We start from the raw sequence: 22,087 nt of genomic DNA, 5'->3' as shown, positions 1-22,087 counted from the left end.
GCAGATCAGACCTGCACAACGATCTGGAGTAATTTTGGACCACTCCTCTTTACAAAACTGTTTCAGTGTAGCAATATTCTTGGGATGTCTTGTGTGAATCGCTCTCTTAAGGTCATGCCACAGCATTTCAATCGGGTTGAGGTCAGGACTCTGACTGGGCCACTCCAAAAGGTGTATTTTGTGCTGTTGCAGCCATTGTTTTGTTGAATTACTTGTATGCTTTGGGTCATTGTCCTGTTGCATCACCCATCCTCTGCAGAGATTCAGTTGGTGGACAGATGGTCATACGTTTTCCTGCAAAATGTCTTGATAAATTCTGGAATTCATTTTCCCATCAATGACAACAATCCGTCCAGGCCCTGAGGCAGCAAAGCAGCCCAAAACCATGATGCTCCCTCCGCCATGTTTTACAGTGGGGATGAGGTTTTGATGTTGGTGTGCTGTGCCTTTTTTTCTCCACACATAGTGTTGTGTGTTCTTCCCAAACAACTCAATCTTGGTTTCATCTGTCCACAGTATATTTTGCCAGTAGTGCTGTGGAACATCCAGGTGCTCTTTTGCAAACTTCAAACGTGCTGCAATATTCTTTTTGGACAGCAATGGCTTCCTCCGTGGTGTCCTCCCATGTACTCCATTCTTGTTTAAAGTTTTCCTTATTGTAGATGTGTCAACAAAAATGTTAGCATGTGCCAGAGATTTCTGTAGGTCTTTAGCTGACACTCTCGGATTCTTCTTTACCTCATGCAGCATTCTGCGCTGTGCTCTTGCAGTCATTTTTACAGGACGACCACACCTAGGGAGAGTAGCAACAGTGCTAAACTTTCTCCATTTGTAGACAGTCTGTCTTACCGTGGACACATGAACATCAAGGCTTTTGGAGATATTTTTGTAACCCTTTCCAGCTTCATGCAAGTCAACAATTCTTGATCGTAGGTCTTCTGAGAGCTCTTTTCTGCAAGGCATGGTTCACATCAGACAGTGCTTCTTGAAACCAGTAAACCCAAAACAGGTGTGTGTTTTTTAAGGGCAGGACAGCTGTCAGCAACACATCCAATATCATCACACTGATTGGAGTCAAGGTTGGCTCACTCCTGGCTCCAATTAGCTCTGGGAGAAGTCATTAAGCTAGGGCCTCACATACTTTTTCCTCCCTGCACTGTGAATGTTTACATGTTATGTGCAATTAAACCATGGCAACATCTAATGTTTGTGTAGTATTATGTTCAGCAGACTGTGTTCTTCTATTGTTGTGACTTAGATGACGTTCAGAGCACATTTTATGCCCAATTCATGCAAAACTCCACATAATCCCAAGGGGCTCACATACTTTTTCTTGCAACTGTAGCCTCAAAAGAACCACAATGGTTCGAATGGTCCAAACAATATAAAGATGAATAAAGCACCGGAACCAAGCAATATACAACACTGTGTCCTTAGAGTCAAGCTCTGATATTACTTTCAAATGTTTAGAGACTCTTTAATGACTGGTTTGGTACAACATGACTGACACAAAGCCAATGTGGTGTCCATGTTTAAAAAGGGATCAAGGTCTTTACCAAGTAATTACAGATCGGTTAGTTTAAATGCCAAATTCAAATCGGTAAATGCTATAATAGTGGGCTTCAAGGGGTCTTCAGGGTCTGGGTGCCATATAAATGGGCCACAGCCCTTGACCTGTATAGCACCCTGTGGCTAACTGCACTCATTGTCAAGGTGAGTGCCGACTGCATGTTCCAAATATTAAAGGCCATCACAACTTTAGGCGCTGGGTATGGGTACAGTTGCCAAGGAATACTAGAGGTTACCGATCTGGAACTGCAAGTAAGCCATGTAGGCAGTAAGCAGTCAAATCTTTGTAGATCTGTTAGTCGAGGGAGGTAAATTAATTTGGTGGAAAAAAAAAAAATAGGAAATTCTTCTTCAAGGAAAATGGAGCCTTACAGAGTGACAGGAGTTATTTTTCCCAATGTTCAATCATCTGTAGGTAGCGGCATAGAACCCATGGTCTATGAATCGATTCCCGTGTCCTGTACTGCACAATATATATTTTAAAGTTGTTTGACAAAATTTTTTTGAAAAGCAGAATATTTTTAATCTTGCAAATCTAATAAGCATAAATGTAATCTACTTTCAACTCTCTAAAGAAGCATGATTTCTAGAAAAAGTGTCAAAAGGTTCTTCCAGAAAAACATTGTATAATGTTTTTGTATACATTCTATTTTCTCTACTTATTCTGGTAAGCACTAAAAAAATGTAAATATAAAACTTTAAAAAGAAAAAAAAGGCCCAAGAATATTATGTAGTTTTCTTCTATTCAGCTAGCAGCTGGCACTTTAGGCTTGTTTTTTGTCTCCATACCACTTGATGTAAAGGTTTTGTTTACAGTGTTCAATGAGATCAAGTTGAAATGTACATAACCACATGCATAAAAAGCAAGAAGGACAAACCCCCAAAAATTCTTCAACTATAGTAAAACAATAGTAAAAAGGTCACGTCTGAGCATAGAGGCTTTCACAAGATAATTTAGAGTTGGTAAATGGGGACAAAGAAAAGACAAATTTATTAAATACTTTCTTTAGCTCTGTGTTTACAAAGGAAAATGAGGGAGCCATAATGGGGATATACAGTGCATCCAGAAAGTATTCACAGTGCTTAACTTTTGCCACATTTTGTTATGTTACAGCCTTATTCCAAAATAGATTAAATTCTGTTTTCTTCTTCCTTCTTTACTCCTTTTTCTTCTTTCTTTTCTGTTTGAATCTGTGAGGCGGTAGATACTTGCCTTTGACTGGTATCTTGTTGGTGTTATATCACTCTTTTTGTATTTTATGTGCCTTTAATGACCTTTATGTGGGCACGCCTTTCACATTGTTGGTGTTACAGCACTGTTCTCTTTATTTTTTATGTGCCATTAATAGACCCTACGCGGGCGTGTCTTTTGCTCTAGTTTTCCTTTGTTAAATTGTTTCAAACAAGTGAATAAAATCATTGAAATACAAAATGGATTAAATTCATTTTTTTTCCTCAACATTCTACAAACAATACCCCAAAATGACAATGTGAAAGAAGTTTGTTTTGAAATCTTTGCAATTTATTAAAAAAAAAAAATTTAAAAAAAAAAAACACATGTACATATAGTTATGCTCAAACGTTTGCATACCCTGGCAGAAATTGTGAAATTTTGGCATTGATATTGAAAATATGACCAAAAAAATGCTCTTTTATTGAAGGATGATGATCATATGAAGCCATTTGGTGTCAAATAGTTGTTTGGCTCCTTTTTAAATCATAACAACAGAAATCACCCAAATGGCCATGATCAAAAGTTTACATACCCTATAATGTTTGGCCTTGGTACAGACACACAAGGTGACACACATGGGTTAAAATGCCAATTAGAGGTTAATGTCCCACATCTGTGGCTTTTTAAATTGCAATTAGTGTCAGTGTATAAATAGTCAATGGGTTTGTTAGCTCTTATGTGGAAGCACTGACTAGGGCCATGGGGATCAGAAAATAACTGTCAAAAGTCCTGCGTAACAAGGTAATGGAACTTCATAAAGATGGAAAAGGTCATAAAAAGATGTCCCAAGCCTTGAATATGAAAATGCCAATCAGTACTGTTAAATAACCTATTAAGAAGTGGAAAGTTCGGGGATCTCTTGATACCAAGGCAAGTACAGGTAGACCAAGAAAGATTGCAGCCACAACTGCCAGAGGAATTGTTCATGATACAAAGGGAAACCCATAGGTAACAACAAGAAAAATACAGGCTGCTCTGGAAAAAAGACAGTGTGGTTGTTTTGAAGGAGCACAATATGATGAAACTTGAACAAAAATGAGCTGCATGGTCGAGGTGCCAGAAAGAAGCCTTTACTGCATCAATGACACAAAAAGGCTTGCTTAGGCATGTCAAGGTGTTGTCAGGCATATTGTAACTGGGCCAATTCTGTGAATGTCCTGGACTGGCCCAGCCAGAGCCCAGACTTGAACCGGAGTGAACATCTCTGGAGAGATCTGAAAATGGCTGTGCACCAACGCTCCCCATCCAACCTGATGGAGCTTGAGAGGTACTGCAAAGAAGAATGGGAGAAATTGCCCAAAAATAGGTGTGCCAAGCTTGTAGCATCATACTCACAACAACTTGACACTATAATTGGTGCTAAAGGTGCTTCAACAAAGTATTGAGCAAACGCTGTGGATACTTATGTACATGTGGTGTTTTTAGTTTTTGATTTTTAATAAATTGCAAAGATTTAAAAATGAACTTCTTTCACATTGTCGTTATGGGGTATTGTTTGTAAAATGTTGAGGAAAAAAAATGAATTTAATCCATTTTGGAATAAGGCTGTAACATAACAAAATGTGGCAAAAGTTAAGCGCTATGAATACTTTCTAGATGCACTGTAGTTTACTTAAATTGTGCAAAAGCATCTCACACAGTTCCCCACACACGGCTAATTTGTAAGTTAAAGTCTACATACTTGGGAAATTCAGTTTGTAAATGGACAGAAAACTGGCTAAAGCACTGTATTCAGAGAGTATTGATTAATTATTCATACTCTGAATGAGCTTGGGGAGACTACTTTCCTACGGGGGGAGGGGGGGGGGGTGTTCTATTCTGGCATTTCAGGGCCTGCAAAACCCTGATAGATACTGAGGAAGTTAAATGAGGAAATTAAGTCCTTTGAAAGCCTGATGGTGGTCATTGCTTTTCGGTTCCAGCAGAATGTATTTTGTGGTGTAATTACACATACAGGTGAACCTTGAAAAATTAGAATATCATGCAAACATTCATTTATTTCAGTAATGCAAATTAAAAGGTGAAACTAATATACGAGATAGACTCATTAGATACAAGATACTTCAAGCCATGATTTGTCATAATTGTGATGATTATGGCTTACAGCTCATGAAAGCCCCAAATCCACAATCTCAAGTACTTTGCAGTACTTGACTGCATTGTGCCAATTGTAAAGTTTGGTGGAGGGGGGATTATGGTGTGGGGTTGTTTTTCAGGGGTTGGGCTTGTCCCCTTAGTTCCAGTGAAGCAAACTCTTAAGGCGTCAGCATACCAAGACATTTTGGACAAATTCATGCTCCGAACTTTGTGGGAACAGTTTGGGGATAGCTCCTTCCTGTTCCAACATGACTGCGCTCCAGTGCACAAAGCAAGGCCCATAAAGACATGGATGAGCGAGTTTGGCGTGGAGGAAGTTCACTGGCCTGCACAGAGACCTGACCTCAACCCCATAGAATGTGTGTGTGTGTGTGTGTGTGTGTGTGTGTGTGTGTGTGTGTGTGTGTGTGTGTAAAATGTTGTCTGGGTGCAGTGTTGCATGACAGCTCAATTACCAGTTGAGATAACGTAGCACCCAATAGCAAAAAATGGCCTGATCTGGAACACCTTCCAGGGCTGAAGTAGTTAATGGTGTAGCTCAAGGTTCAGTGTTGAGACTCTGACTTTTTAACCCATATATAAATGGTATAGGAGTTGCGTATTAATAGTGCCATTTCAGTGTTTGCAGATGACATCAAGCTATGTTGTGGAGGAGCATCCTTACATTCTGTTTACACATAGTGCAGTAACTGACATTTTTCTGCACTGGAAAAATGCCAGTTAATGATGGTGCACATAGAAAACAACTGTTTTCTATGTGCCTGCTAACACTGCATTGTAGCCCAGAGGTGCGGTGCAATGAGCTGCAGAGAAATTACATTGTTACATAGTTACATTGAAGAAAAGACACAAATCCATCTAGTTCAGGAGTTGGCAATCCCCATCATGCGTGCCAGACATGGCACATAGCTGCATTTACAATGGCACACGAGCGGGGATGCAAACCATCAGTATCGCTGACTGCACCGGCTAAAAGAGCAGTGGTTGAAATATCCCGTCTTTCAAACCAACTGCTGAAAAGTATCTTGGTAAGTTGCTAGGGCCGCTAGGTATCCTAGCAACCAATCATGTGCTGACCCCACCCCCAGGCCCCACATTCAGAGCAGGAAGACGACAGACCTTCTTCCTGCAGACCTGCCGTGTCCTAATGCCTTGCCTCCTAGTTCCTACATGTCCTGCACTCAGGAGGAATGGACCCAGATATAATTTGTTGATGCAACTTTGGGGACCCTGATGTAATCTGGGGGTATTCTAGGAAGCCTGATGCAATGCAGGGAGATACTAGAGACCCTGACCTAAAGCAAGAAAGATGCTGGGGACCCTGATGTGATGCAGGGGGGACTCTGGGGAGCCCGACGTAATGCGGGGGGGACGGGACTCTGGGGAGCCCGACGTAATGCGGGGGGGGGGGGACTCTGGGGAGCCCGACGTAATGCGGGGGGGGGGGGACTCATCTCTAGGCCATGCCATTACTCACCACCCTCTGGACAGGCTCCAAACATTTTCTGTCCAGGTACAATCTCAGCAATTTGTAAATTAAGCATTTTTTATGGGGTACTGTATCAAACACCTTAGCATAATCTAGATACACTATGTCCACAGACCTTCCAAATTGCAGCCTACCTCCTCCTAGAACATTAAAAGGCTGGTCTAGCAAAAACGGTCTTTCATAAATCCATGTTGGTTACTACTAATGATACTATTCTCATCAGTAAATTCTCAGATATGGTCCCTTATCATTCCTTCAAATTGTTTACATTCTATTGAAGTTAGGTTGATTGGCCTGTAGTTTCCAGGTATGCTTCTAGGTCATTTTTTGAATATTAGTGCTACCTTTGCTTTTCGCCAATCAGCTGGGCATTTTGGGCAGTTGTAAATTCAGCAACTGGAACAAGTTTTCAGCATTCCGGCAAATCGAATTCCCAAAGTGCTGATCTTCTGTAGTGAGGATTTAATTAACTTAATTCATTGCCCTTAAGAAGAGCATCCTGATACTACATCAAAATAGCCAAAACTTGCTTCCTTTTAGGCAGACACTGGACGATAATTACACCTGTACTCACTTGTTTGGTGATCTTTATCTTCTCGCAAAAAGATCCAAGAGCCCAACAGTGGCCACTAGCCATCTCACTGAATCTTCCTCAAATAAACTACCCAGGAGGAAAGTAAACTACACAATCAAAGATTTGGGGTAGGCTTATTTATACAAATTCCGCTTATAAAACATTACCTGCACACTTACCTCTCACACAACTTGAACTCCCCTGCTGGGAAGCGATACTTCCAGGAACTGTCTTCACTTTCCAGGGTGAACACACGGTCCTTATGCTTGTCTGATTGAATGTGTTTCCGCCACTGCTTCTCGCTATTACTGTTCTTTCCACAGAGATAGCAGTGGAAGCCAGCCTTAAAAGGAACATTGAAAAACATGTTAAACAGGACACAACCTATAGAAAAATTTGGGTTTTTTTTGCCAACAACCTAAAAGCAGTTGAAAGAGAGGAACATTTTACCATAAGATCTGCATAATCCGTTGGCATCAGAATCTGTTTCTCTGTATCCTTCTGGGGTCCTACTGTTGGCTTCCCAGGTTTCTCTGCTGTGCTGTTGCTCTTATTGCACATGTCAAAAAGCTGCTGCAGATCCAGCACTGACAAGAAAGAGTAAAACCATGATTCACAAATAGAGTGAACAGAATTTCACTAGAAATGCTTGGATTTTTGTATTCATTGTAAAATCCTTTTCTGTATTATTGGACACTGCCTAAAACTCTGTGTTATACTGGTGGGTTGACTACAAGAAAAATGGACACTATATTGATAGAAACTAAAGCTCCTAGAGGCTATAACCCCTCACACCTGCTCAGTTGTAGCAAGCAGTGGAAAAGAGAACAAATGAGGGTAGGGAGCTCTGTTCCTATGAGGAAAATGATTTGCCTATGGAAGGAGTAGACGAGGTTATCCTTTGTTTCCAGAATGGCCAAATGATAAAATAACAAAAAAAAAGAGGAAGGGGAGAACGAATTAAAAAACAAAAGCAAAAAAACAAAATAAAAACAGGAGCTAATCTTAGTGGATGAATCATCTCAATGCTGAGCGCAGCTGAGGCTCTTTGTCCAGGCAGCTTTAATTGACTGCAGCAGACTAGGTGCAAGCAAGCTCTCCTGGGACACGAAGGAAGCTCTCTGGCCTGCCCTGATGCTTGAATTCGTTGTATGAGGGGAGTTATTGGAGTGTTACTGCCTGGAGGAGGATCAAGGTCGGTGGAGGCAGTGGAGGAGATTAATATCTGGCAGAGATATATATATAAAAAGCTCTGTGACCCGCAAGGGTCGAATGTGGAAGGTGAGGGGGCATTTCTGCTATTGAGGGGAGTCACGTCAAGATTTTCACGAAGAGCACTATTGTAGCATGGAGTGACATTATTTGAACACTTTTCTATAATTTTGCACAGTGTGGCATCACTATTTAATTTATTGTAATTAATATTTCATGTAAATTGGTATTATTAATTGTATTTTAGTATCACTTTTGCACAGTCTAAGAGATATTAGTTGTTTATCACTATATCACCAGGGATATATTATGTATATATGAAGATATTGCACTCGTTTTTCATTCATTATTATTTATATTATTATTATTTGTATATCTGCATAGCTTAAGAGTTATCATTTGGGTATCATTATACCACTAGGGATGTGATATTTATATATGGGGATATTGCACTAGTTTTTGATTATTTAAGTTGAGCGCTTCACCACTTATATTATTTTTGTTTTACATATCTTGCGGTATAGAGAATTAGGTGATAGCAGCTAACTCACTAGGTTCTGTGGAGCGCAGGGGGATTTCTGTATATTTGTAAATCTGTAAACCCATTTTATTTACAATAAAATCAGAAAATAGACAATTTTAAGAAACAATAAGGTAATTTTTGAAATTGGTGCAACATGTCTCGATAAAGTTGGGACAGGACCATGTTTACCACAGTGCACAGTGCTTTTAACAACACTCTATGAAATCTGGAAACTTGAAGTTGCTGGAGTTTTGGGAGAGGAATGTTGTCCCATTCTTGCCTGATATAGGATTCTAACTGCTCAAGAGTCTTGGGTCACCCTTGTTGGATTTATAATTTTCTGTTTCAATATTTTATTAAGAAAGTTTTGTTTGAAGAATACAACACACTCAAAATACGCTCACGCAGGGGCACAGCAGAACAATAACACATAAACAGAGACATCCTGCTGACTTGTATTTGTCAAATAACAAAATATCCAATGTCGTCAAGAAGGTACGGCAAAAAGCCGAACCAAATAGCAGCAGCAATCCAACATAATATCGGAAAGAAAAGGAAAGAAAAAAGGTTAGAAAAAAGGAAAGAAAAAAAAAACAAAACAAAAAGGAAAATCAGAAAGAAAACATGAAAGAAGGGAAACTAGAAGGATCACAGATCCAGGGCTAACATAGGCAACGACTATAGGAGGCCATAACTAGTAGGAGGCAGGGATGGCAAGGAATAATGTATCCAAGGTTCCCAAACATTAAGGAATCTCAGATGAGAACCATGAAGAATGCTAGACATCTGTTCATTGAACAACATAGCATTCATCCGGGTCTTCAGCCCCTGGAAGATAACCGAAGGGGTTGTCCAAGCTTGAGCTATAGCACGTTTGGCCGAAATAAATAGGTAGGATGCCAATTTCTGCTGAGACCTAGACAGACCCAAAACTGGGCAATGCAGGAGGGCCACCTTTGTATCCCTACAGACTGTAATATGAAACATCGTTTGTATCAAATCAAAAACCCTAGACCAAAAGCCTATCAATCGCGGGCACGACCTCCAAATGTGCAAGATGTCCCCGCGTAGACCACAGTTCCGGAAACATCTATCTCTGCTAGTCGGATTAAAGTGAGCAGTCCGAGCCGGGACCCAGTATCATCGCAGTAGAACTTTGTAGGCTGCCTCAAGAGTGACTGTATTGAATGAACATTTTGCCATCATCCCCCAGGCCCTATGCCAATCCCCCACTGTAATCGAGACACCCAGATCTTGCTCCCATTGAGAGACATAAGACAGGGGTGGTGAGGAGAACCTACTGTTAAGGGAGGCATAAATTACAGAAATGAGACCAGGGGACCCTGGAGAATGCTGACAAATGTGCTCAAAGGGCATTTTGCAGTAAGGGTATATAGAGGTACGACGGAGGGATAGGACCCAGTGGCGCAATTGCAAATAACCAATAACATTCCCGTGGCGTGACCCCCCCTAGATTCTCGAAGAGACTCCCATGATGGAAACGTACGAGCGGTCAGAAAATCATGTACAATAACAAAGCCATGGGAGGTCCACCAAGAGAAAGAAGGGGGATGTGCTAGGCCTGGTGGAAATAAGGGATTATGCGTAATCGGCAAAAGAGGTAAAAATGACTAAATCAAATTAGCCGAAAATTTTACAGAATCCCAGGTTCGTAAACTGTGAAGCATGATAGGGCTCAAATCCGAGGGCGCAACTTAGGTGAGACCCAAACCAATGTAGTTAAGGAAAGCAGAGCACAGTTGGGTAATTCTAAGAGTACCCATAGCTGGATATCTGTCGTGGCATGAAGTATAGACAACTGGGAAATTTGAGCTGCCAAGTAGAATCTAGAAACGTGTGGAAGCCCAAATAAAACTGAGAATCCTGCTCTGTAGTACACAAAGAAAAGACGCAGGAACATGCATAGGGAGAGTACGGAAAAAGTACAGGATCTTCGGCAAGATAGTCATCTTGACAGCATGTATCTGGCCAATCCATGATAAAGAAGGAAACTGCCAAGAATGGAGCAGGGAAGTAACAGAGCGCAATAATGGGTAATAATTGGCCGAAAATAAGGCAGAGTAGGAGGAAGTAAGTGTAACGCCAAGATAAGCCAGGGAATGGGATGCCCAACGGTAGGGAAATTGTGTCTGCAACCGTTCAACCAGGTCAGCAGGGAGCGTAATATTCAATGCCGTGGTTTTAGACAAATTGATGCGAAGGCCAGATATAGCCGAAAAACGGTCCAATATGACCTGGAGACTGGGAAGAGTGATGAGAGGATTGGTTAAAACCAAAAGGGCATCATCCGCATAAAAGTTGGCTTTGTATTGAGTGCCAGCATAGGGGACACCAGAAATATCTGGGTGATTTTGAATGGCTGCAGCTAAAGGTTCAAGAGCGAGAACAAAAAGAGCAGGTGATAATGGGCATCCCTGCCTCGTGCCCCTGAAAATAGGGAAGGAGGAAAAAAAACCTGCATATTTAACAGAGGCTGAGGGAGACGAATATAAAGCTGAGATGCAAGCCAGAAATGCGTCAACAAACCCCCATCTAGACAGCGTATATGTCAAATATTCCCAGGAAAGTGAATCGAACGCTTTATAAATGTCTAGGGATAAAAGGAACCCTGGTATCCTGCGGCGATGTAAAATATGAATGAGATGGATGACTTTACGGATGTTATCAGCAGCTTGTCGCCCCGGAACGAAGCCAACCTGATCTTGATGAATAAGTGAGAGTAGATATTTATTAATTCTGGTGCTCAGAACCTTTCCCAGAATTTTCAAGTCCACATTTAGCAGCAAGATCGGTCTGAAAGCTTGCGGTTCAAAAGCATCTTCAGTTTTCTTAGGGATCATAGTAATATGCGCCTGAAGAGACTCCAAAGAAAGCCGGGAACCCTGCTTCAAAGAATTGAAAAAGGCTGTCAACTGAGGAACCAGAGCGGTGGCAAATTTTTCATAGTAGAGCCCAGAAAACCCATCTGGTCCTGGAGCCTTGGAGGCCTTCAAAGATTTGATGGCTTGGTAAAGTTCAGATTCAGAGATATCCGCATTTAGGGCATCTCGGGCTGCAACGGATAAAGAGGGTAGGTGTAGCTCAGCAAAAAAGCTATCAGCATGTTCAGCGACAAAGGTGTTCGGTTTTTGGTAAAGAGAAGACAAAAAAATCCGCAAATCTATGAGAAATCTTCACAGGGTCTGAGGTAAGGCCACCGTCCCTCATTTGGAGTTGAACAGGTTTATGTGTGCGACCAAGCGAATTAGTTTCTTGGCCAACTCTAGGTCAATTCCAACATCCTCTTCTCTCTGGCCCGTTTCCTGGACGAGGCGATTTGAATCAAATGAACCCTAATGGTGGCTTTGTGAGCCTCCCACAGAGAAACGGTTGACGATACAGAACCCACATTGTCCGAAAAATAGGATTGAATGTGCAAAAGAACCTGGGAACAAGAAGCCTGAGTGGTGAGCAGGGATTCATTAAGTCTCCACATAAGAGGGCCGAGCCATACCAGAAAGACTCAGTGAAAAGACAAACAGGTCATGATCAGACCAGGGTGAGGTTGAGATGACAATCTTTTGAATTAAATATAAATGTTGGAAGGAAATAAAAACGTGATCTATTCTACAGAAGTTCAAGTGTGGGGCCGAATAAAAGAGTGTATTCCCGCGACGTAGGATGCATTTCCCGCCAGACATCAACCAAACCATAAGCTTGCAGCGTATCATGCAATTTAGCATCCTGAGAAAGGTCGGGGCTAGGGGTCCCTCACGTCGGATAATGGCGATCGACAGAGGAATTAAGAGCAACATTTCAAACACCCAGCAATAAGAGGATACCACGTTGGTGGTGCGAAATCACCTTCAGCAAGTGAAAAAAAAAATTGTGTTGAAATCTATTTGGCGCTTAATAACCCACCAGGGTCACCTCCTGGTCCCAAAGGGTACCCCGAAGGAGCAAATACCTACCGGTGGGGTCAGCTATTTCCAGGTTGCAAGTAAACAGCAGATTGTGTCTCCTAGATTGTAAGCTCGAAAGAGCAGGGCCCTCAATCCCCTCATGTTTTGCATTGTATTGGTATTGTTCTGTCACATGTTCTGTCCCCCTTTGTAATGTACAGCGCTGAGCGAACTATTGGCGCTTTATAAATACTGTATAATAATAATAAAAGCAATCACCACGCCCCTATGCTTCTCAAGGGCCAAAGCAGAAAAAAAGGTTGGATAATGGTGAGAGAGGTAGCACGGTGCGGAGGATTGAGAAAACCTTGTCTCCTGCAGGCAGACTACGTCCACGACTTGGGACTTAAGATGATGAAACACTTTAGAACGCTTGGTCGGAGAATTAAAACCATAGATATTCTGATAAAAAAATCTTCAAAGGTTTTAAAGCCATACTGAGTCAAGGGAATTTAGGTGCCTAAGTACACTAGGAATAACAGTCCAATCCTCAAATGCAACCTTACCTTGGGCTGCCCCGGATCCGTGAAAAAAAGAAAAAAAAAATAGACAAGAAACAAGAGACAGAAGAAGAAAATGTACACTCTAAGGTAGTGTAACAAAACTACACTCAGTGGAAATTGCGTCCCAACCGTGAGGACACACATAGGGGGTGGCTCTACCACCGGGCACATGGGTGCGTCAAACATTATAATACAAAAAGAACCTTCATGTGGAGAGGAAGAAAGGGGGAAGGGGAAGGAAAAGGAAAAAAAAAAGGGGGAAGGAAACAGAAAAAAAAAAAAAAAGGAAGGGGGGGGGGGGAACATAGGGCAAAAAGACAACATCAAGTACATTACTTTAAGAATGCATAATAAGACACCATAATAGATAAAGAAAATGTAATCCGGTACACAGACATATCAGCAAAATAATGTGGCATCCCCGGGTCACGGCCCTGTTAGATCGGAAGCCAGCACCAATCATTTAAGGCATAGGGTCATGAGCCAGGGAGGCCCCTGGTATATATAAGAAGTACAACAACCCTCCCCCCCCCCAAAAAAAAAACACACCCTGGGGATCCACATAACCAAAATCCAAGTATAACAAACAAAAAAAGAAAAAAGAAAAATTCAACTCAAAATTGGACCGCAAGGAACCGGCGGGGATCAAGCCATCTGAAAAAGTCTTACCCATCCAACCGTACTCAACCTGTATCGGAGTGGGAGTATCCAGACAGCGGAGGGGTACTAGGGAGGGAATGAAGGAGGATGGGAACCAGAGGGCCGAACCGGGCTGTCAGAGGTATTCCGCGAGGGTAGAATGTGTAGCACCTCCAGGGTCGACTTGGCCTCTTCCGCATTGTGGACAACATGGCTCCGACCTTGATATGCGAATGTAAGCTTGAATGGAAAGCCCCATTGGTACTTGATGTGATAGTTCAAGAGGACTGTCATGAAGGGTTTCATCTGTCGACGTTTCTGTATGGTGGATGGTGCCAGATCCGCGAACAGCTGGTACAGATGACCTTGAAAGCGAAGATCCTGCTTGTCTCGCGCAGAGCGAAGGAGTGTTTCTTTTGTGCGGTAATAGGTGAATTTAATTATGATATCCCTGGGAGGACCCTCAGGCCTCCTTGGACCCAGGGCCCGATGAATGTGATCGAACTCTAGACGATCTATCGGTATGAGCCAGAGAAGACAGCAGCGTATCTGGGTTATGTTCAGATATGGCTTCTTCTTTGCATGATAGAGCTTTACCTTGCATTTTTGGATGGCACAGCAAAAGGAATTCACAAACAGTGATTTTTGGGAAGTAGTCATGACCCCATGAAGTGATGTCATTCACAAGATCATGCCTGTTTTTAATGCATTGCCGCCTGAGGGCCCAAAGATCACAGGCATACAATATTGTGTTGCGGCCTTGACCTTTCCAAACCTGGAGATTTCTCCAGATTCCTGGAATCTCTTGATGTTATCTGATGATATATTTAAATTATTAACTATTTTACAATAAGGAACATTATTTTGAAATGGCTTTTAGCTTTTCACAGATTGGTGAACCTCTGCCTATCTTTATTTCTGACACACTCAACCTAATTAGTTGCAAAATGTTCTACCATCTCTTCTTTGTTCATATCGCTTTGCCAGCTTTTTGTTGCCCTATCCCAACAGATGTGTTGCTGTCCCAATGAGATGTGTTGCTGCCAACAATTTAAAAATGTCCTTTTTTTCTTAAAATAGCACATTTTCTCAGTTTAAACATTTTATGTTTTCTATTTTCTACTGTGAATAAAATATGGGTTTATGAGATTTGCAAATCATTGCATTCTGTTTTTCTGTAGATTTTTCACAGCATCCTAACTTTTTTGAAATTGGGGTTGTACTTAGGAGTGAAAGTTACTTCATTAGTTCAGGACTATTTAGAGACCATTCTTGTACTATGTTTGCCTAAATTCGAAAAAAAGTGCAAGCACCAGTGCGGGCTACCCCTATCGGTAGTAGACAGACTAAATCTGTTTAAAATGAACTGGGCTCCACACCGCTTCTATATTTTGCATAATTCCTCCACGTGGGTTCCCCAAATATGATACAAGGGAAGAGCCTGGAGGAAATGGATTTTAACACATCCTAAAGACATCTGGAGCAGCATGTATGTGAGGTCTGTGTGCGAGGGAGGGGGACTTAAACTGGGTATACAACTGGAGAGGACAGTATTTGTGCTGGGGGGGCAGGGGGGGAAGTGGATTAGTGGTAGGAGGATGATTTGGGAGGGGGGGGGGGGTGATATGTGGTAGGAGGAGGCACTGAGGAATTTGTGCTGGAAGAGGGGTGGAAGGGGAAATTTGCACTAGTAGAGGGGGATTGGTGAAGAGGAATTGCAGGGGGGAGGAATTTGGGAGGGTGGGGGTAAGATTTATTCTAGAATAAAAAAATATGGTATTGAGAGGGGAGCATTTATGCAAGGAGGGGAAACTTTGGGGGGGGGGGATACAGTATGTGTTAGGAAGGGTGATTTGAGGGGGGGTTATTCGGGATGATTGGGGGATATGCACTGGGGGGTGGAGTTTGGGGATATTTGTGCTGGAAGGGAAGATTTGTGCTGGGATAGGGAATTCTAGGGGTGATGAGGGTAAGGTTTGTTCTAGGAGCTGAAATTTGTGGATTTGAGGATTTGTGCTGGGAGTGATTTGGGGGTGTGCTAGGTAGGGTAATTTAGGGGGAACTGTGCTAGGAGGGTGGATGATTTATGCTAGTAGGGTTGTTGAGGGGGATTTGCGCTCAGAGGGGAAATTTGAGAAGTAGATAATTTATGCAAGGTTGGGGATTTCAGTGAAGGGAACTTTTACTGGGAAGAGGGGGAATTTTTGTTTTGGAGAATTTGGCTTTCAAAGGCAATTCATGCTTACGTGGAAAGCGTGCAGATTAGAGCCCAAACTTTTGGGGGGAATTTTTGCTCATACATCTTGGGGAGAGAGGGGGTTTGCCGTTTGGCAGCTTTGCCCTGGGTGCTAGATTGCCTTGTCCCAGCACTGCTGATGACCCTTATAAGGAGCACAACTAGAAGCTGGAACCATCATGACCAATACAGCCAATGCTATGACAATCCTATTAAATAAAGCGTTGACAACCAACCACCTGATCCACATGCTATGAAGCTGTCCCAAGTTTACTAGATACTGAAAATAAATAGTACAGGTTATTTCCAGAATCTTGAAGGTAAATATTAAATTGGACCCTAGAATTTGCATGTTTGGAATACTGGATGAGGAAATCTATTAACCTGATATTAAAATTCTGAACTCAAGACTTATTTTTCTAGCATAGAAGCAGATAGCACAAAGATGGCTCTTTCCCCACCCACATTTTAAAACTTGAAATCTCATGTCTCTTCTATTCAGGGAAAAAAAAATATTTTTTTTTAAAGTGTGGAATGGATGGTTGTCCTCCATAGGTTTTGCACTCTATACCCTAATTTTGCAACAGTTTTTGGAATAATTGGCACTATGGTACTTTTGTACCTGTAAGTAGTGGTTATGTATACCCCGCATAGAAGGTCTTCTGAGTTACTTAGGTATGCACAACAAGCAGGTTAAAATAGGGATGTAACACAAATAATTACACATACAATGGCTTCTGATTGACGTTAGACAACTAAGACAAATTGCAGTATTTCTTACATAACCTTGGCAGTATGTATCTTGTAATATCTAATAGATATATGTCGAGGTTTTTTAAGTTTTATTTATACAGCACAATATCGCAGTAGAACAATGCAATAACTTGGACAAGAGGTAAACAAACAGACCAGATACACATAAAAACTGAATATGGTAACAAAGTTACATGGCACAAGTCTGCTTTTCAGGTGATAAAGTAGTATTCCCCATCCGTGCGGCCTGCTCCTCACCAGTGGTTATTCTTACTTCCAAATGGAGGAGAGAGGGGATGACCTAAGCACTATAGGTCAAAGCTAAGAGGCAATAAGAAGCAAAAATTGGAGGGTCTCAAGGGTAAGAGAAAAACGAAGGACAGTAGGGAAGAAAGAGGAGGAAACTGAAACCAGTCTGGAAAGAGAAGGAAGAGGGGGAGAAGAAAAAAGAAAAGAAAGTGGGAAGAAGTGATAGGATTTGGGGGAAATTCTCGCAGGGTACAGCCCTGTACAGGTTATGGTAATCCATAAAAGAACATATCAGACCGAGAGCAAGGTGAGGTCTAGGCTCCAGCTATCATAAGTTATCCATGAGTCCCAGACCTTCAAAAACTTAGTGTGGGTATAGTTTAGTATAGAGGAGAGCTTCTCATGCACCATGGACCCCGTGAGCCATTGTTTGCCTTTGGCGAGGGTGAGAAACTGTTGCCTGCAATCCCTGGCTAATGTCTGGTGGGCTACCCGAAAGACAAATCCCACCAGTCTCCTTTGGTTCCTGGAGTCAAGATGGGTTTAGGCAATAAGGCTTCCCATGGGTTGCGAGCTAAAGTTGTTTAATACTGTTAATCATAGTATACATTTGCTTCCAAAAGGAGATCGCTTTAGTGCAGCGGTTCTCAACCTGTGGGTCGCGACCCCTTTGGGGGTCGAACGACTCTTTCACAGGGGTCGCCTAAGACCATCGGAAAACACATATTTCCGATGGTCTTAGGAACCGAGACACCGCTGCTCTATCCGTCTCCAGGTGTGGGCGGGATGACATGCTGCCCCTGTCATCTGGACACACCCTCGGGATCAATCCTCGCCGGTGATTGGCCGCCGGAACTGTAGCTCAGGAGAGGCACACAGGCGGCCAATCACCGGCGAGGAGGTGGAGCTTGGAGAGGAGGAGCCGAGCGGCACCGCGAAGATCGAGCGAGTGAAGAGGAGGAGAGCGGCCGGAGAAGGAAGACAGTTGACAGGTAAGTGTCTGTACCATGGGAGAGGGAGGGAGCGAGCGAGCGAGCCCAGGCTGGAGCAGGGGTCAGCAAGGTAAGTATCATTGGTGTCAGTGGGAGGAATAGTGCCCAATCATTGGTGTCACTAATACCAATGATGGGGCACTATTCCTCCCACTGACACCAACGATGGGGCACGATTCCTCCCCCCACTGACACCAACGATGAGGCACGATTCCTCCCCCCACTGACACCAACGATGAGGCACGATTCCTCCCCCCACTGACACCAACGATGAGGCACGATTCCTCCCCCCACTGACACCAACGATGGGGCACTATTCCCCCCACTGACACCTATGATGGGGCACTATTCCCCTCCACTGACACCAATGATGGGGCACTATTCCTCCCACTGACACCAATGATGGGGCACTATTCCCCCCACTGACACCAACGATGGGGCACTATTCCCCCCACTGACACCTATGATGGGGCACTATTCCCCTCCACTGACACCTATGATGGGGCACTATTCCCCCCACTGACACCTATGATGGGGCACTATTCCCCTCCACTGACACCAATGATGGGGCACTATTCCTCCCACTGACACCAATGATGGGGCACTATTCCCCCCACTGACACCAACGATGGGGCACTATTCCCCCCACTGACACCAACGATGGGGCACTATTCCCCCCACTGACACCTATGATGGGGCACTATTCCCCTCCACTGACACCAATGATGGGGCACTATTCCTCCCACTGACACCAATGATGGGGCACTATTCCTCCCACTGACACCAATGATGGGGCACTATTCCTCCCACTGACACCAATGATGGGGCACTATTCCTCCCACTGACACCAATGATGGGGCACTATTCCTCCCACTGACACCAATGATGGGGCACTATTCCTCCCACTGACACCAATGATGGGGCACTATTCCCCCCACTGACACCTATGATGGGGCACTATTCCCCCCACTGACACCTATGATGGGTCACTATTCCTCCCACTGACACCAATGATGGGGCACTATTCCTACCACTGACACCAATGATGGGGCACTATTCCTACCACTGACACCTATGATGGGGCACTATTCCTACCACTGACACCTATGATGGGGCACTATTCCTCCCACTGACACCAATGATGGGGCACTATTCCTCCCACTGACACCAATGATGGGGCACTATTCCTCCCACTGACACCAATGATGGGGCACTATTCCCCCCACTGACACCTATGATGGGGCACTATTCCCCCCACTGACACCTATGATGGGGCACTATTCCTCCCACTGACACCAATGATGGGGCACTATTCCTACCACTGACACCAATGATGGGGCACTATTCCTACCACTGACACCAATGATGGGGCACTATTCCTCCCATTGACATCAGTGATGGGACACTATTCCTCCCACTGACACCAATGACGTGGCACTACTCCTCCCACTGCAAAATTACAGTTATGAAGTAGCAACGAAAATAATTTTATGGTTGGGGGTCACCACAACATGAGGAACTGTATTAAGGGGTCGCGGCATTAGGAAGGTTGAGAACCACTGCTTTAGTGCAAGTCCATCAGATGTGAAGTAGGGTGCCCCACCATGGAAACACATCTAAGATGCGTTAGGAATGAACTCAGATATACAGAGGTCATGTATCAGTGGGAAAGCAATTTGTATGTGTTTTTCTGAACCAAGATGGTCTGGGAGCATTTTGAAGAAGTAAGCCAGATGTTGTCCCAGGCTGGCTTGCCTTAAGTCTTGCCAAGGTCAGCTTCCCATTTTACCATACAAGAGCCTTTACCAGAACTTATGGAGTTTACGGGGGAGGCATAGAAATCAGAGCATAGAGCTTTCGAATGAGGGTGTTTTCAACTGGGGATTTTGAATGACGTTAATTGTGTCCACAAATGTGAGGTGTAATTTGAAGGTGTTGGAAGGCTCTGGAGACTGTAGTTGCCAGTGTTCCCATAGATACACTGTAGTTAAAGGATTTGATACTATAGATATACTATTGCATGCTATTTTCTTTTAAAGTGTTAGCTGATTATGCAGAAGTTAGCTTCTGTGTATATGCTTATTGCCACTGCCACCAAAGGTACAAACAAGTCCTACAGCTGAGAATATTACTGCCCCCCTGGGCAGACCAATTAGTCTATATTAAATCAACCAAAAGTCCATGTGCAATAAAAGATCTACATATGCTCTCACCAGATTCATCCAGTGATAAAGCGTTGTATACAACACCTCTTCTCTACCGTCCACTCCACTCCACATACTTCCAAAAAAGAAAAAAAAACAAATATAGTGTAGTGTGTTCTAACTAATTAAAAAAAATATAATAAATTATGTAGACTACTAAAATAAATAGTGAAGTGCTGCCCCTTATTACAATCGGGTGGAAGTGAAAATGTGCAGTAATCTTCTTAAAAATATATATAAACACAAATATAAAAATCAAAACTTGTGCATAGCGCAGTGGGGTACAATAATACACCTTCCCCTTTGTGCTTCAGTATCTCCTCCACTTATATAACAATTTAAATGGTGTATTCCCTATTATAGGAAGGTTCAATACCATATTGCAACTGCTCCCAAAACTCAGCCGTACTACAATGCACTCTCCTCCTATAGCAGACAAACTCTGAATACCGTATTTTCCGGCGTATAAGACGACTTTTTACCCCTTGAAAATCCTCTCAAAAGTCGGGGGTCGTCTTATACGCCAGTATACGGCATACTGACACTTTTTAGGGGGGCGGCGCGGTGCCGCCGCCACCGCCCCCCCTTCCAACAGAAGGGACACTAAGTACAGGGGTGGGCAGGGGCTGCTGTTTCTTACCTGGATCCGGTCCCACAACGATCCGGTCCAGGAAGCGCGGCTGCTCCTTCAGTTCGGCCACTGGATGTTAGCGCGGCTGCTTGGCTCCGCCTCCTCACCGGTGATTGGCCGCCAGAACTGTAGTTCAGGAAAGGAACACAGGCGGCCAATCACCGGCGAGGGGGCGGAGCCGAGCGGCCCCGTGAAAATTGAGTGAAGGAGCGGCCGGTAAGTGTGCAGTGTAGAGGGCTGCTGCAACCACATATGCTGGCTGCAGCAGCACCATACTAGAACATCGGTCAGCAAGTGTAATTGGTGTCAGTGGGAGGAATAGTGCCCCATCATTGGTGTCACTGATACTAATGATGGGGCATTATTCCTCCCACTGACACCAACGATGGGGCACTATTCCTCCCCCCCACTGACACCAATGATGGGGCACTATTCCTCCCCCCCCACTGACACCAACGATGGGGCACTATTCCTCCCCCCCCCACTGACACCAACGATGGGGCACTATTCCACCCCCCACTGACACCAATGATGGGGCACTATTCCACCCCCCACTGACACCAATGATGGGGCACTATTCCTCCCACTGATACTAATGATGGGGCACGATTCCCCCCACTGATACTAATGATAGGGCACTATTCCCGCCACTGATACTAATGATAGGGGCACTATTCCTGCCACTGATACCAATGATGGGGCACGATTCCTCTCACTGACACCAATGATGGGGTGCTATTCCTCCCACTGACACCAATGATGGGGTGCAATTCCTCCCACTGACACCAATGATGGGGTGCTATTCCTCCCACTGACACCAATGATGGGGCACGATTCGTCGCTCTGACACCAATGATGGGGCACTATTCCTCCCACTAATACCAATGATGGGGCACTATTCCTTCCACTAATACAATGATGGGGCACTATTCCTCCCGCTGACACCAATGATGGGGCACTATTCCTCCCACTGACAGCAATGATGGGGCACTATTTCTCCCACTGACACCAATGATGGGGCACTATTCCTCCCACTGACACCAATGATGGGGCACTATTCCTCCCACTGACACCGATGATGGGGCACTATTCCTCCCACTGGTGTGCATTGGAAGAGGGGTAGTCTTATACGGCGAGTATAGCCCAAACACTACATTTTAGCAGGAAAAGTAGGGGGTCGTCTTATACGCCGGAAAATACGGTACTCAAAACGTACAATA

At 43.6% G+C, this 22,087-nt stretch overlaps 1 protein-coding gene across 1 annotated transcript in view; it reads right to left on the bottom strand.

Moving 5' to 3' along the window:
• Positions 1 to 22,087, bottom strand: part of ZC3H7B (zinc finger CCCH-type containing 7B) — a 315,279-nt gene that overhangs the window by 7,015 nt on the left and 286,177 nt on the right. Inside the window, exons 21-22 of the mRNA XM_089674226.1 lie at positions 7,414 to 7,550; positions 7,143 to 7,306 (exon numbers count right to left, since the gene is read on the bottom strand). Coding sequence (XP_089530352.1) covers positions 7,143 to 7,306; positions 7,414 to 7,550 — 301 coding nt within the window. The remainder of the gene's footprint in view (positions 1 to 7,142; positions 7,307 to 7,413; positions 7,551 to 22,087) is intronic.

The sequence above is a fragment of the Staurois parvus genome, unplaced genomic scaffold (genome assembly GCF_062004578.1).
Source record: "Staurois parvus isolate SC_StPar_1 unplaced genomic scaffold, SC_StPar_1.0 ptg000149l, whole genome shotgun sequence".
NCBI classification, from domain to species: domain Eukaryota; kingdom Metazoa; phylum Chordata; class Amphibia; order Anura; family Ranidae; genus Staurois; species Staurois parvus.
This window is presented reverse-complemented; position numbering and strand designations above follow the sequence as displayed.